Source organism: Furipterus horrens, unplaced genomic scaffold, assembly GCF_987537825.1.
Source record: "Furipterus horrens unplaced genomic scaffold, mFurHor1.1.pri manual_scaffold_9, whole genome shotgun sequence".
Lineage (NCBI taxonomy): Eukaryota > Metazoa > Chordata > Mammalia > Chiroptera > Furipteridae > Furipterus > Furipterus horrens.
Genome location: NW_028327179.1, coordinates 24,503,697 through 24,518,909, shown reverse-complemented (window position 1 = coordinate 24,518,909; position 15,213 = coordinate 24,503,697). Strand labels below are relative to the sequence as shown.

The following is a 15,213-nucleotide window of genomic DNA, read 5'->3' as shown; positions in this document are numbered from 1 at the left end:
AACGATTTCTCCACAGTAGTTTCAAAAATATGGTGCTAAGCCTTTTTCTTAAGGATAAAAACAAATTTTAACAGTCTATTCTAGTTGCACAAATTAGGATAAAGGGAATGTAAGCCGCATTGTGCAATAACAGCCAATGATAAATCTTTGAAACAAGCATTTTCAGTGGAAGAAATATCTCCCTCAGTGGGGCAAAAATTGATTGGTTCTTGGGGGAGAGAAAATCTCTCTTTTTGTATTTAAATCACAGATAAGCATACAGTACATCAACAAATACATAGCATATGTGTGATGTTTAAGTCTAATGGGACATAGTAAGGGAAAAACTTATATAAAGGTAAAGACAATAAAGGTTGGGAAACATTGCTTTAAAGCATACTTCCTGTATTTCAGCAAGCGAGTCCCTCACATATTACGAGGCAAAGAGCATATGTTAAGCTCCTTTCTCAGCAGTATTCCTCCTGAAAGCCAGTGATAAAATGTATCATCTGTTGCTGGACTTTAGTAAGGATCCGGATATAAAATTATTGGCAATAAGGAACTTAAAACCCTTGTTCCTTCCCTAGGTCCTGTTTACTTTACAGCCTTTTCTTAAGGTAGTTGCATGTGTTCCATGACAAGAGGCCACACGGTGTGTGTTCTGTGAGTAAGAGAAGAGATGAGAAGGTATATAGGGAGACCCTTCATATACTATCTCCATTTACATTTCTTCTGTTATTTTCAAACATTGCAATCAAGTATAAGAGATTAAAACAGAAAGAAGCTGTTCACTTCTTTCTTGATGGCGCTTGGTATCTTGAGGAACCTGAGGGTTTTCTGTAGGATATGCCCTAGAGGTTTGTGTTTCACCAGTTTACTCCTCTGACCTCATACTCTGCTGTGATCCCTCTGTTCATCTTTCAGCCCAGGAACCCCCTTCCACTGCAGAGCTTATCTTTCATCTCTCTGCAATTATCAAAAGATATTACTTCATTAAAACTTGTATGAATTTTATTCAATATTCATGCTTCCCAAGGGGTATGAGCATTATATTTGCCTCTAAGTAATTATGAAATGAATAGTGCTTGTTTTTCCTATTAAAAAACATTGCAGACATTATAAGTGAACTGTTTTCAGGAGAGCTCCTACTATACCTGAAATAATTTTATGTAGGTTAGTCTCTATTCTTTATTTTGCCTTACTTTAATGTCAAGCTAGCTTTTAAGAATTATTTCTCTCTCTAGCTTATGGTCTAAAATCTACAAACTATGAAAGGATAAAACATAGTACCCTTTTGTTTCTTTTCATCTCTTTCAAGTTGCTTTCTTATCTCTTCTTTATTCCTCTGGAATCTTTTTCCTGAAAGTTTTTTTTTTAGCAAAATTTCCTCTACTATACTCTTTTGAAAAGGGATCTTGTAATTCATATTTTATCCCAATCAATGAAGAGTTAGGACCTAAACTCTGGGGAACTCCATTCTTATATTTCTAATTTTGATAAATGAAATGTTGGAGTAACTTCTGTTCCTCATTAACATGCAGATTTTTAAAATGTATAGAGGGAGAAATCTCTTATGGGTGAGAACAGAGGCATAGAAGCCTGTTTTCCTTTCTAAAACTCTATTCATTCGCTTGCCTTGTTGCTCTTTCCCTTTACGTTATTTTTGAATTGTCCAGATCACTGATTCAATGTTGTTAATACTTCCAATTTAGTTCTTTTCCTATAACATTTGGAGGAAAAGGAAAATTCTATTTTAAAATTCAATAAAAATAATGTTTGGAAAGAGGACAGATTTGGAAAACTTAGAATTTTAAGATGACAATACTCTCCAAATTCAACTCAATTCCTGTAAGAATCACAGATGGTTTCTTTGTAAAAAAAATCAACAAACTGATTCTAATATTCATATGAAATTATAAAGGATCCAAAATAGCCAAAACAATCTTGAAAAAGCAAAACGGAGTTGGAAGACTCACACTCTCTGAGTTCAAAACTTACTGCAAAGCAACAGACGTAAAGACTGTGGTACTACTATAAGGTAGATATATAGATCAATGGAATAGAATTGAGAGTTCAGAAATAAACCCATGTGTTTATGATCAACTGATATTTAACAAGAATGCCAAGATCAGTCGATAAAAGAAAGAAGGGCCTTTTCAACAAATAGTGCCGAGACAAGTGAACAGCCACATGCAAAGGAATGAAATTGGACCCTACCTCATATCATATAAAAATTAACTCAAAATGAATCAAAGACCTAATGTAAAATAAACAGCATAATATTCTTAGAGAAAAAAATAGGGATAATGCTGCGTATCTTTGGGTTTGTATAGATTTTTATATATGATAGCAAAGGCTTAGCAACACAAGAAAAACAAAAAATCAAATTTCACCAAAATTAAAACCTCTTTTTTTTTTTGCTTCAAAGGACACTAGCAATAAAGTGAAAAGACAACCCCCAAAATGGGAGAAAAATTTTGCAGATCATCTATCTGATAAGGGACTTGTGTCTACACTATATAACTCTTACAACTAAATCATAAAAACTAACAAAAATTAAAAATGAACAAAATACCCCAAAGGACATGTCTCCAAATAAGATATAGAAATGGCCAGAAAACACCTGAAAAAAATATTGACGTCATTAGTCATCAGGGAAATTAATTCAAAATTACAAGATACTAGTTCATATCCATTTGGATAGCTATAATCCCAAAAGACTCTTACCAAGTGTCAGTGAGCCTGTAAAGATATTGGAACCCTCAGAAACTGTGGGAATCTGAAATGAGGCAGCCACTTTTGGAAAGCAGTCTGGCAGTTCCTAAAATAATCATACTAAGAGCTAACACATGATCTAGCAATTCCACTTCTAGGGATATACACAAGAGAAATGAAAAGACTTGTCCACACAAAACTTATACATGAATGTTTGTAGCAGCATTATTCATTACTGAAAGTGAGGAACAACCCAGATACCCATTAAATGTGGGAATGGATAAACAAAATGTGGTATGTCCACACAATGGGATATTATTTGACCATAAAAGGAAATGAAGTACTGACACATGATACAACATAAATGAATTTTAGAAACAGTGTAATAAGTTTAAAACGCCAGATACAAAAGGTCACATATTGCATGGTTCCATTTGTGTGAAATGTCACAGTAGGCAAATTTATAGACACTAAGAAGTGGTTGCTGGACTGTATGGGAGAAGAGAAAAATGATAGCTGAAGAGTACAAGATTTCTATTTGTGGTGATTAAAATGTGATAAAACTGACTGTGGATGTGGTTTCACATGTCTGTGGATGTACTGAAAGCCACTGAACTATACACCTGGAATGTTTTGATAGTATATATGGGGATTATATCTGTGAATAAATTTGTTTTTTACAAAATTCAATAAGAGGTAGTTTCTTAGAAGCTAGATACAGTGTGGAATCTAAAACCGTTTCAATCAGCATTTCTCGCTTTGCGTCATCATATCCATTGTTCTATCTAGAACTCTGAATGGATCTCTGTACGACTGATCCGTTGGAGTTTCATAGTCGGACCCTCGTTCTCATTTCACATTTAAATATGTGAAAACCTCTCAGCCTGTGAGCTACGCAGAGCCAGCAGTGGGCCTTAGGAGGCCTGGAAGGTGTGCTGGTCCCCTGGGTCCCTCCCAGACACCATCCCAGTCTGGTCTGTAACTGTGTCTCCATTTGTATCCAGCGCTGCTCCTCCCGCAGGAAATAGGAAGAGCAAGGCTTTCTCCTCCAGTCTCACGGGCTCCAAGTGCCCTGGCACGGGGGCAGCAGCCGCCCCTGTCCTGGCTGCCCAGCGGTGCCCTGAGCAAGACAGGGTGGCTGCCAGCACACAGAGGGGCCCTCCCTCCTGCCCCAGCCCCTCCCACTGTGCATTTTCCCTTTTGCCCCTAGGACGCTGTGGTCGGTGAGGGAGGATGGAGCATGGATGGCCATTGGCCAAGGAGTGGAGAGCCAAGGGCGGCAGGCGGTAGCCCTGCCTCTGTCTCAGAGGGTGACCCGGGTCGGGTCGCCTGCTGGAAGGCTTCTCTCCTCTGCTTCCGCTCCCCCCTCCCCCCCCCCGCCCAGGAGTTCCCAGCTGGACCAGTAGGAACTGGAGCAGCTGTGGCGTTCGCTGTCCCCGTGTTTGGGGCTGGTGCTTGTCCTCAGATGCCCTTGTTTGGATTCCTGGGGGTAGGGTGACTGCAGAGTGACTGCAGAGGGCTTCAAGGAGGAGGTGACACTTGAGCTGGCCTTGAAAACTGGGTGTCTGTAGCTGCTACAAGGATGAGGCTCTGTAGGGGGGGCTCCCACTGTCCCCCAGCTCTTCTAGGTCCCTGCTGCCCAGCCTGGGAGCGGTGTCCTGGGTCTGCCCAGCACTGGCATCCCCCGGGGCCTCACTCTGCTGCGTGAAGCATCAGGTTGGGCGCAGCCCAGGACCCTCTGAGACCTGGGTTCAAGTCTGGCCTCACCCGGCTGGCAACTCCTCCTCTGGGCCCGTTTCCTCCTCTATAAAGAGGGGTTTCCGACAGAGCACAGAGGTGTACAGAGGGGGCCAAAGCTCTCAGCCCAGCTCAGTGGACGGAGTCCCCACGCCCCACTGTGGGGTCTTCTTCTCTCCCTGGACACCCTCACTTTGGGCATTTTGGCTCTTTGATGCCCGGGCCTGTAGCCTCCCTGGGAATGACCCGCCCCTTACCTGTGCCCCGAGACAGAACGCAGAGAAGCCCAGTGCACGGAGTGGGCACTCGGGGCCAGACCCTGGGCTCAGGCGCCAGCACGCCGCATGTGGGTGGGAGGAGCCCTGCGGCGAGAAAAGCTTTGTGTCCAGCCAGGGCAAGCGCCCCCCACTCCGCCGCCCCCAGTCTGGATAAGCTCCCTGCGGGGGGCCCTCCGACACCCCGTGCCCTCTGCATCTCTCTCCAGTGTCCTGTAGCTGCTACGACTGTTTTGGTTTCTGCCAAAGAGAAAGAATAAGAAACGCGGCCGCAGACGGAGGCAGGCTGGGCCGTGGGTGCCTGGAGCGCCCGCCAGGACTGCGGGTGGAGGCACCCAAACGAGGCGCCCGCCCGCCGGCCACGGGCTGGGAAGCCTCTGTGCCGCTGTGTGGTGGGGTGCATTTGTGTAAGGATAAAGTAAATGTTTTTGGCACCCCTGCTTCTTGTCCCTCCCCCTGCACCACGGAGTAGGTGTGTTAAAAATAATTATTAAACTTTAGGCCACAGGAAAAAAAAAATAGTCAAGCTCAAGAAAAAATGATGGATTTCAAACTCCTCAGTTTATTGAAAGCTCTATTCCTTATAAATAAATATGTATATATGATACACACGTGTATGTATCTGCTCTTTTATATGAACCACTCAAAATAATTTCATAAGTCATTCTTTATTTAAAATTGTTCTTTCAGATATTCAGAAATTCCATAGGTGGTGGCTTCAGTGGAATTTTCCCCAGAGTAAATTTCTTGGACTGAAACTGCTCTAGTTCTTCTGCCGTTAGTTGATGCTTGGGCGTGAATAATTCGTTAACTGTTGTCATGCTACTATTTGAGACAGGAAGAGAGGTAGATGTGCTGCTATTTGCAAAACTGTCACTGAATGACTTGGAAACAGTAGTGTGAGATTGGGAGCCTGGATTTCCAAAGCCAGCCACCGACCTGCTGTTTGTGACGGCTGGGGCCCCCGCAGCTCCAGCAGGGCCTGCTGCCATGGGAGCTGGGAATCCTGGAAACCCAGGCGAGCCAAAACCTGCAGCTGCTGGGGTTTTGAATGAAAACGAAGCAGCAGCTGTGATTTCAGGTTTCCCAAATCCAGGCACCGGAGTAGAAGTAGTGACGGCAGGACCGGGAAAGGGAACAGCTCCAAATGCGGGCGTGTTCCCGAACACAGAAGGGCTTCCAGAAGGGGCACTGGCAAATCCAGAGCTTGTTTTAAAACTAAAATTTTGAGCATTATCACTCATGCTGTTATTCACTGGAAAACCTACAAATAAACCAGAAAAAGAAAAAAAAACCTATTACAGTCAGAAATGTGGCCATGTTAATCCCCACTTTTTCCCCCCTCATTTTCCCCTTATTCCCGCCATGTTTGGATGTTGGAAAGAGATTACAAGGGAGAAAAGTAAAAACGAGAAGCTAGAACAAACCCACTGTCTTCCTGCTACACCGACCTCACTTGCCCCGTGATTTACCTTCACTCAATGAGGCGGCTTTGAAAAGCCTCAGGGATTAGCGAGTGCTCTTACACTTCTGGCTTGTCCATGCCCCGCCCCCCATCTCACTGGAGCTGTCACTTGCGGAGGACACTATGCTGTTATACAGTGACAAGAAAGTCCTCAAAGGTGCTGCTACCACAGCTATAAAAGTCTTGAAAAGCCACTCCTAAAATATACTTCTAAAGCTTGAGCCATAGGGCCTTTCAAAGAACAGCCCAGCCCATTCTGGCCCCCCTTTCACTAAGGCTTGATGAATCAAATTCTCTCAAGCTCCATTATGGAAGGCTGTAGAATTTGCAAGGCTGACTTAAAATGGTGCTTAACATACCTTCAGGTTTTACAACTTGAAACCTATAAAATCCTATTTTTCAAAATCAGTGAACTCCTGCATTACTTTATCACTTACCTGGTGGCCCAAATGCTGCTGTTTGCCTACTCCCAAATCCAAACGTAGAGGTTGCTTGATTTATTCCATTCTTTATATCAGAGAGCTATAAGAAAGGGCAAATAATAAAGTACTTGATGAATAATTCTCAAGTACCTTTCTATATATGTACTTTAGAGCCAAATTTAAAATTTAAAATATGTGCTTAAAAACGTGAAATGTTTAACATAGAAAAATGCCCACAATATGAATACAGACAGAAAAAAGTACACCAACCTCAAAGATTAAGAGTCAATTGCTGATGAATTATGGTTTTAATTTTAGTTATGCTTTTAAATTTTTCCTAGCCCTGGCTAGTGTGGCTCAGTGGATTGAGTGCCAGCCTGAAAACCAAATGGTTGCCGGTTCGATTCCTGGTCAGGGCACGTGCCTCGATTGTGGGCCAGATACCCAGGTAGGGGGCATGTAAGAGGCAACTGACCAATCTCTCTCTTGCACACTGATGTTTCTCTCCCTTCTCCTCTCTCTAAAAAGTAAATAAAATCTTTAAAAATTTTTGTTTTCTAAATTTCAATGAATACATATTAAAATGAGAAAAATAATTTTTAATAATACATTTCAGTATCTATAGGCCGATATACATTTTTTCTTAAAGATTTTATTTATTTTTAAATAAATAGAGAGAGAGGAACGGAGGGAGAAAGAGAGGGAGAGAAACATCCATACCAGCCAGGGCTTGACAGAAAATTTTAAGTTTGCTTTCCAACTTGAAAGTAAAATTCTTGCAAAAAAAGCAATACATAAGAGAGACACTTCCCTTCAGCAAACTTTCAGGTACTCACCAAACCTGTTTTAGGTGCTGTGCTTAGACTTTTCAGTTCATTTACCCTATTCCTCCACTGATTTATTAACTGTTGGATGGAATTTAGCTGGAGAGAGAAGACAGAAAAATGATGAGTCAATATCGAGTGTTTATTTTCATCTCTCAAACAACTTCACATCTTTGCCAAAATTACAGAAAGTTTATGAAACATTTTTACGGCCCATCACTTGTAAAGTTCGCATTGACCCGCCCCTGTTTGCCAAAGATATTCCAGCTCTAGTCCCCTCTGCCTGTTCTCCAGCTCCTTGAATCACCTGGTTCAGAAGCACAAGTACCTGGCGGCACACAGTTAGTTGTATTTGGGTGGGAGAAGAGCGTGTGTGCCAGTTAAAACGCATGATCATGACTGTAGACAACAACAAAAGAGTTTGTCATTTCCTTTAGCACAAACTTCCTCAAGCTGAGCTTTTTAATTTTTGATATTTGACATGTGAGAATGTTAATCTATATAATCGACTGCTTTATTTCACTTTATTTTTCTAACATTCACCACAGTATCTGCACCTAAGAGATGCTCTATAAATGTTTGCCAACTGATGAAAGGGTTTGATTTCTGGGACTGATTGTTGGATAATCATTCCTAGTTAGTACAGTCAAAATATATTATCACCATTTTAGATAACCAATCAATTTCAAATAAAGTAATTTAGAAAATAAAAATAGCCTTGTCTTGAAAAAACTGTAGACCTCACCCACTTTACCAAAACAGGCAAGCCTCTAAATATGGAGAAGGTAGTAATTCACAGCTAATCTGTTATTGAGGTAGATGAATAGGAAACAAACTTACATAATGTTGTAAGTTGTTGCTGGCTAAGCAGTTATGGTATTCAAGTCTCAGCTCCTCTGGTGAAATGTCAGTGAAACCTGAAGTGAGAAATCAATTGGAATCTTTAAAATAAATGCCAATATTTTTGATAGAATAGTAAAGCTAAAGGGGCGAGACAAGAAAGTGCACTAATGTTGATATTAGAAAATTTTCATAATCATAAGGAAAAAATTAGAATAAAATGTAGTTGGTTATTATCTTTGAAGGGGAAATTCTTTTTCTAAATATAAATGGAGAGGAAGAACTAACAGAAAAAGAAAGTTGACTACGTATACATTCAAATTTCTATGTAGAAAAATACTCTCTATGTCAAACTATAATAAGCAAAATTAAAACGCAGATGATAAGCTGGGAAAACCAGAATGGCGACATGACAGGAGAAGAACTAATGTTAACATATTAAGAGTTCTTACAAATCACTGAGAAGAATAAGTTAATATGAGCAAAAACAACAAACAGCCAACTCACAAAATTTTCAAATAGCCAATAAATAAATGAAGTAAAAAAGTGCAATTTAAAAATACAACTGAAAATCAAGATAAAAGCCTTTACTCATCAGACTGGCAAAAATTAAAAGTGAATATTATTTATTGGCTTTAAGAATTTGGCGAAGCTCGGTGGGACTGAGCATTGATTGGCCTGCGAACCAAGTGTTGCTGGTTGGATTCCCACTCAGGGCACATGACTAGGTTGCATGTCAGGTCCCCAGTTGGGGGCGCGAGTGAGAGGCAACCACACAGTGATGTTTCTCTCCCTCTCTTTCTCCAAAAGTAAATAAATAAACAAACAAACAAAGAAATAATTAAAAAAAAAAAAAGAAAAAGAATTTGGTTAAGTGGCTCTGACCAGCGTGGCTCAGCTTGTCGGGCATTGTCCCACAGAGTGAAAGGTCGCCAGTTCGATTCCCAATCGGGGAACATGCCTGGACTACAGGCCTGGTCCCCAGTTGGGGCATGTGTGAGAGGCAGCCAATTGATATTTCTCTCACACATTGATGTTTCCCTCTTCTATCCGCCCACCCCCCAAAAAATCAATACAAGAAATCTTTTAATAAAATAAAAGAAAAAATGTGGTGAAGTGGACAGTCTCCTAAACTGCCATTGAGGGGACTAAAAATGTACAACTCTTACAGGAGGAAAATTGTCATTAAGCATCAATTGCCACAGAAATGTTCACACCTTCTGATCTTAATAGCATTGCTAGGATTTAACCTCAGGAAATAATCAGATGCATTGAGTCTGTTGCAATATACCGCCTGGGTGTAGTATAGGACGAAAACCTGTTCTTGCACAGATATGGAGCTGGAAAAGAATGATGTTAACGGCCTTTTCAGATAGTTTGGAATATTCTTCTTTGACGTCACACCAGAACTTGACAGGTGGTAGTTTCTAAAAGTTTAGCTCCAATGTCGACTCAAACTTTTTGTACTATCACATTCAATTCACTGGATAATTTTGCACTTCGAATGGACTTTTTAGGTATGTATAATTTTGCAACATTACAGATTAAATATTTGGAAAATACTGGTTCACTGAGTTATCGAGAACTCCCAAACACGGCCAAATGGTCTTTTACAATATCAAAATATTCATATTTGTTAATGTCACTATCCATCTCATCAGAAGAGACTTTATGTATCGAGAAGTTATCAAGCTCACATGAGAAAAAAATTTCTCCATCATCTAATATTCACTTGAAAGCTTGCATTTTATCATTGTCAGTTGTTCTCTATGAAGTAACGGGCTCCCTTCATTTATTTTTAAAGAAAGCGTCACCAAATACTTAAGTCAAAATAACCGTAGTTGCCACTTATTCTTTCATTAGCCACTGTTCTGTGGGGGAAAAAAGTGGCTGGTTCAGCTCCCAAGTCAAACGAGCACACCAGGACTTTCCCTTCAAATACCCATCACGCTTGAGTATGTGGCAGAAACAACTCTGTGTGTGCTTCCCATTTGGTCACACAGTATAGTAAAAATGGTTTGCACTCAGAGGTCAAGATCTCATAAAATTAAAAACTTCTACCATTTCATTTCGGACATAATCTTAAGCCAAAAGGACATTAACCTTTTTCATTGACTACTGTTAGACTTTGTGACTACGGTTTATTGTTTCTAGCTTGATTTACACTAAGATATAAGGGGCTTTACTCATCGATTTTTTTGCTTCAACTGTGCAAATGTCAACACAGTGAAAATGGCAACTCGTGCATTAGGATTATTATGAAAAGATTTTTGAACTCGTACAGCTCCTGCAAGGGTCTCAGGAACAGGGTTGCCAAATTGAGCAAATAATAATACAGGATGCCCAGTTCAATTTGAATTTCAGACACACACACTTGTAGCATAAATATGTCACCAATGTTACATGGGTTATTCATATGCTAAAACATTATTCTTTGTTTACCTAAAATTGAAGCTTCACTGGGCACCCCATATTTTATCCGGCAACCCGACATAGGGATCTACGTCCCACACTTGGGAGGAACTGCTTTAGGGCATTCGACAGGTATTAGGTTCAATGCTGAACTGATTTTACAAGGCTAATACTTCTTTATTTTCTTTACAGAAAAATCACCAGCTGGAGTTCTCTTATTTCCTTGTTTTACTTATTGTCTCCTTCCCTCAAGAACATAAGCTTCATAAGGGAGGGATCTTGCCTATCTTGCTCACCAACATATCCCCAGCACTTAGAATAGGGCCTGGCACTAAAGAAATTCGGTGAGGATCTGTTGAATGAGTACCGAAGCAACTGAGGAGTGGTGTGATGCAAATGCTTGCAGAGAATGAGCAGGCAGAGCTGAGACAGAGTACAGATGCCAGAGTTCTGAGGGAGTGCAAGGACTGTCATCCGCTAGGAGCCTGCTATTCACTCAGGACCAGCCAGGTGGGCTTAGCAGTGTGGCAGTTTAGGTTTCAGCCCAGAAGGAGCTTTAGAAACTCTAGACAAAAGAAAATGGGAAGGGAAGGAGTATTCTACAGAAGTGTTATCCCTGCAGCCCAGCTAAAGCTCCTGACCTTCAAACATTATCTCCAGGATAGGCCTTCACATGCTTTATGAAAAACAACTACCCTTAAAAGGAAAGACAGGGAAGAAAGAGCAAGCAGAATCAGACAGCTAAGGCCTTCGTGGCAGGCAGGATATGACTCTTCTATTCACCGCAGGCAGCCAAGAGGTTCTGAAGGGGTACCTATGGAGAGCCAAGAGAGTAGAGCCTCTGCTTGGGCTTACAGAATTAGAACTGTGGTGGGTCCTGATGTTACTATTTTCTCATGAGAACCACATATCTTAAAAGAACTATACCTTTCAACCTCAATCTCCGAATCATGAAGTTCTGCTGCAATGCTCAGGCACTTTAAAGAATGTCCAACCTCTCCTAACTACAGCTAAGTTCGTGGTTCATTTCTTTATTTGGCAGGGTCTCGCTTTTAGAGAATGAGAGTTGTAAAACGTAGTTTAAAAATGTACAATTTCTCAGTTACCTGAAAGGCAAGATACGTTTCCCTCTGGTGAATAAACGGAGAACGGCCACTGACCAGAGGACTCCCAAACGACCACATCTTTTCCCATTTCGTCCCTGACAAAGAAAAAGAAAATAGTTTTCATCTGCTTATTAAAATTTATCTTTTTCTCATTTTCAATGATTGAAATGTTAAATTGTAGTAAATATATAATTTTAGGTTTCTCGTTATGTTTTCTCAAGTGTCCTTTAAAGTAGAAGTTACAGAACTATAAACTACATTTCATGTGATAGATACAATATTAAAGAAGTTCATAATTTTGCTTTTGCAGTACACGGAACCATTCGCTAATTCATTTCATTGAGAACAACTGTGTCATACATAGATTAAAGAACTAAGATATAATAAAATACACAACACAACTTTAATGGTTTTTGTTCATTACCATCCACATCAATGAGTATTTAACTGGGAAAGACAGGAAGCACTCCGTAATATAGAAACATCACATTTTTAGAGAACATTTTGTCTAATTCTCACATTTTGCAAACGGGTGAAGAGACCCACAGCCATGCAGTTCATTGGTTGGCAAAGCTGTGGATAGTATCTGCTCTAAATTCAATCCCCTCCTATGCCGTCCAGAATGCTATGATTAATAAAATCACAGATACTACAGAGAATCTATACTCAATTTAGGGTTTCTGTAACATCAAATATAGGAAGAACGGGTTCATTTGTTTCTTTTCTTCTTTTGAAACGTCAGTAGTTTATGGTACATGGCTCAAAATGTTTACTACTGACCGACTTCTAATTTATGGAAGTAAAAGACCAACAAATACCTATATTGATGTTCTGTCCTAGAAGCCAGGAGCCGAGGGTAGTTACAGAGAGCCAGGCACCGTTTTGGTACCAGTCACAAATTCTACTACAGATGTTCTCGAGAAATGATAAGGAATTTACTCTACAATAACGAAGGAAACCAAATGCAACCAATTTGAATGAGGCAAATGAAGTAAAAGTTTTAGAAAGAAAAATAGGAGATGATATGTGACCTCTAAGATCACAAGTTGCTTTAAATTACCTCATCCTTTTTAAAGGTCTCATAACTTACAACAGATTTAATTAAGCAGGACTACCTTACAAAGCTATTCACAATACAGCGTTATCAACAAAGTGGAAAAAGCACACTGAGCTCTGAGAAGACACTGTACTGATACGGAAAGATGACGCATTTTTAAGCGAAATAAGATCTAGTACGATATGTATTATACCCATTATATTACATGTATATATGCGCGCAAAACGTGGTTACCTCTGAGGGATAGGATCATGGGTACTTTCTGCTTATTCCGATTTTTAGGTAATGTATTACTTCTTTTCGAAAAGCAAGCGAATGGGTAACTTTTCTGAGGGCTTTCACTTACAGGAATTCGTTTTCGTCTTTCGGTGCGTAAGAGCTGGGTGAAGAAGCAAATGGGTTCTGAGGTGCTCCAAATGCCCCGTTCCCGTCAGTTGAAGCTCCGGAATCGGAAGAACCGGAAGATGACTTCCCTTGCTCTCGGCGGCCCGCGCACCCTGTAGATTGGGACAAGCTGGATGAGTCTCTCTGGCTCGAGGCATTGCGCCCACGTCTGGCACGACCTGGAATAAACAATAAAACAAAACAATTTTACCGGCAATTCATCTTTTAAACCTCTGAAAACATCATTATATTTTGCTTATTCCATACACACATTATGCAAAGATCCAACACTTCCACTTACGGAAAGTCACAAAACTCTTCATTCTGACTTACATAGTTCAGTGTAATATCAACAGATCGCATAATGGCCTAACTGCATTTCTGTTTAACAAGATTGAGGGGACTGTTAGCTCTAGAAAAATAATGATGTGTTGCTAAGTTCAGCTGACATAGGCTTATTAAGTGAATAACTGCTTGATGGTGGAGTGGATGGAAGGCATATATCCTAAATCATGAATTCCTTCAGGATCAAAAGCTCTCTTTCTCAGTCTTGGCTTTCCCACTGGGCCCGATATAGTAATAACCTCTGAAAGATGGGGAGTGTATGAAAAAGTCTGTTGAGCATAAACAATTAGATTCCACCTCCTGTCCTTGAATAGATGCTGAAATCTATTTCAGTCTTCCCTTTCGGAAAACACATACCCATGGATCTTTCAGGGGGAGATTATAAAGGGAATTCACATGGGAATAATGCATTTGAGTTTCTCTATTACGAGCATATTACTAATGTTTCATAACCACCAAAATGAGCCAACAAGACTATCCTTTCTGTCTCCAGTTATCACTTGAACTGTCTCAACTACTCATCATTTTCTAGTGGGGTCTAAGATAATTCACCTTGTTTCTCACTGAATTGGAGATATTCCATTAAGTGTAATAACAAGTGGAGTGATGGGAAATATACTCCTTATGAAAACTGATCTCCCAACTCTAAAACTACTTAATAAAACCAAAGAGAAAAGGCAGCAGATAGCTGAACCAGATCCCTCAAGTAGGGATTAATAGCATTCTCTTATTCTAAAGCTTTAAATCCGTTGGGGAATGACACAGCTCAAGAAATTCAAGTCATCTTTTGAAGACAGCTTTGGGCCTTCACACTTACTAATGCCAGAAGCATTCACTTGCTGCAGGTAGCTAAATAACTGTTTCTTTGACACAGTTCATTACACATTTTTCCCTCAATTAACCTGTCCACTCATCGTTTATTTTCTAATCACTACATTTAGTGAGTCTCCACAGAATGTCAACTATGACATCCCGTGGTTAGTGGAAGTCCATTCACATTTACCCGACCCCGAGCCCTCATTTTTGGTTTGGGATATTTCATTAGACCTATTGTGGTAAGGCACACAGACTGTCCTCAAGAAGAGGCAGCAGGTGTGAAAGCCACAATGCGACTATCCCAAGGCTGAAAGGGCGGGAGAGTGCGTCGGGGGGAGCCAGCATCCTGCGACACCTTTCAGGACCAAGTTCCAATTCTAAGAAAAGAAAAATACATCTTACCTTTAAAGTCTTGTGTTGTATTGTGTTTTCGTGTCTTACCTTTCTTCGAAGACAGCGCTTTTCGCACCATCCATAACTGATTTAATGAAATATTCTGAACCCTTCGGAAAGGGCTTAGGCCCGGGGAGCAAGTCGACGTGCCCTTCCACGCCCCCTTCCCTCGGCGCCCAGAGGTCTTCATTGGGTATCCTATCCTCCCAATTTTACCCCAAATTTTAGGAACATGTGCGTCTGAGCAATGGCTCTGTACGCTTTTACTATATTTCCAAAGAAGTTCGCGACTTCCCCAGAATTAGGAGCCCTGACTCGGACCCTGGTTGCTAGCCTCTCCCTGGAAGCAACGTTGAGTAAAAATTATATTTGAGTCAAGGGCCAAAAAAACAACTACTCATAGGAGTGTACAAAAGCAAGGCGGCGTCTGGGTCGCCCTACGG

General features: G+C 40.7%; 1 protein-coding gene across 1 annotated transcript; it reads right to left on the bottom strand.

Moving 5' to 3' along the window:
- Positions 1-5,392: 5,392 nt before the first annotated feature.
- LOC150001440 (nucleoporin NUP42-like) lies at positions 5,393-14,960 on the bottom strand. The gene is made up of 5 exons (XM_090286865.1): positions 14,819-14,960; positions 13,329-13,395; positions 11,792-11,870; positions 6,609-6,693; positions 5,393-5,970 (listed from the first exon to the last, which is right to left on the bottom strand). The coding sequence occupies exons 1-5, from the start codon at positions 14,958-14,960 to the stop codon at positions 5,393-5,395; spliced, it is 951 nt and encodes a 316-aa protein (XP_090142991.1).
- Between the last annotated feature and the right edge of the window lie 253 nt (positions 14,961-15,213).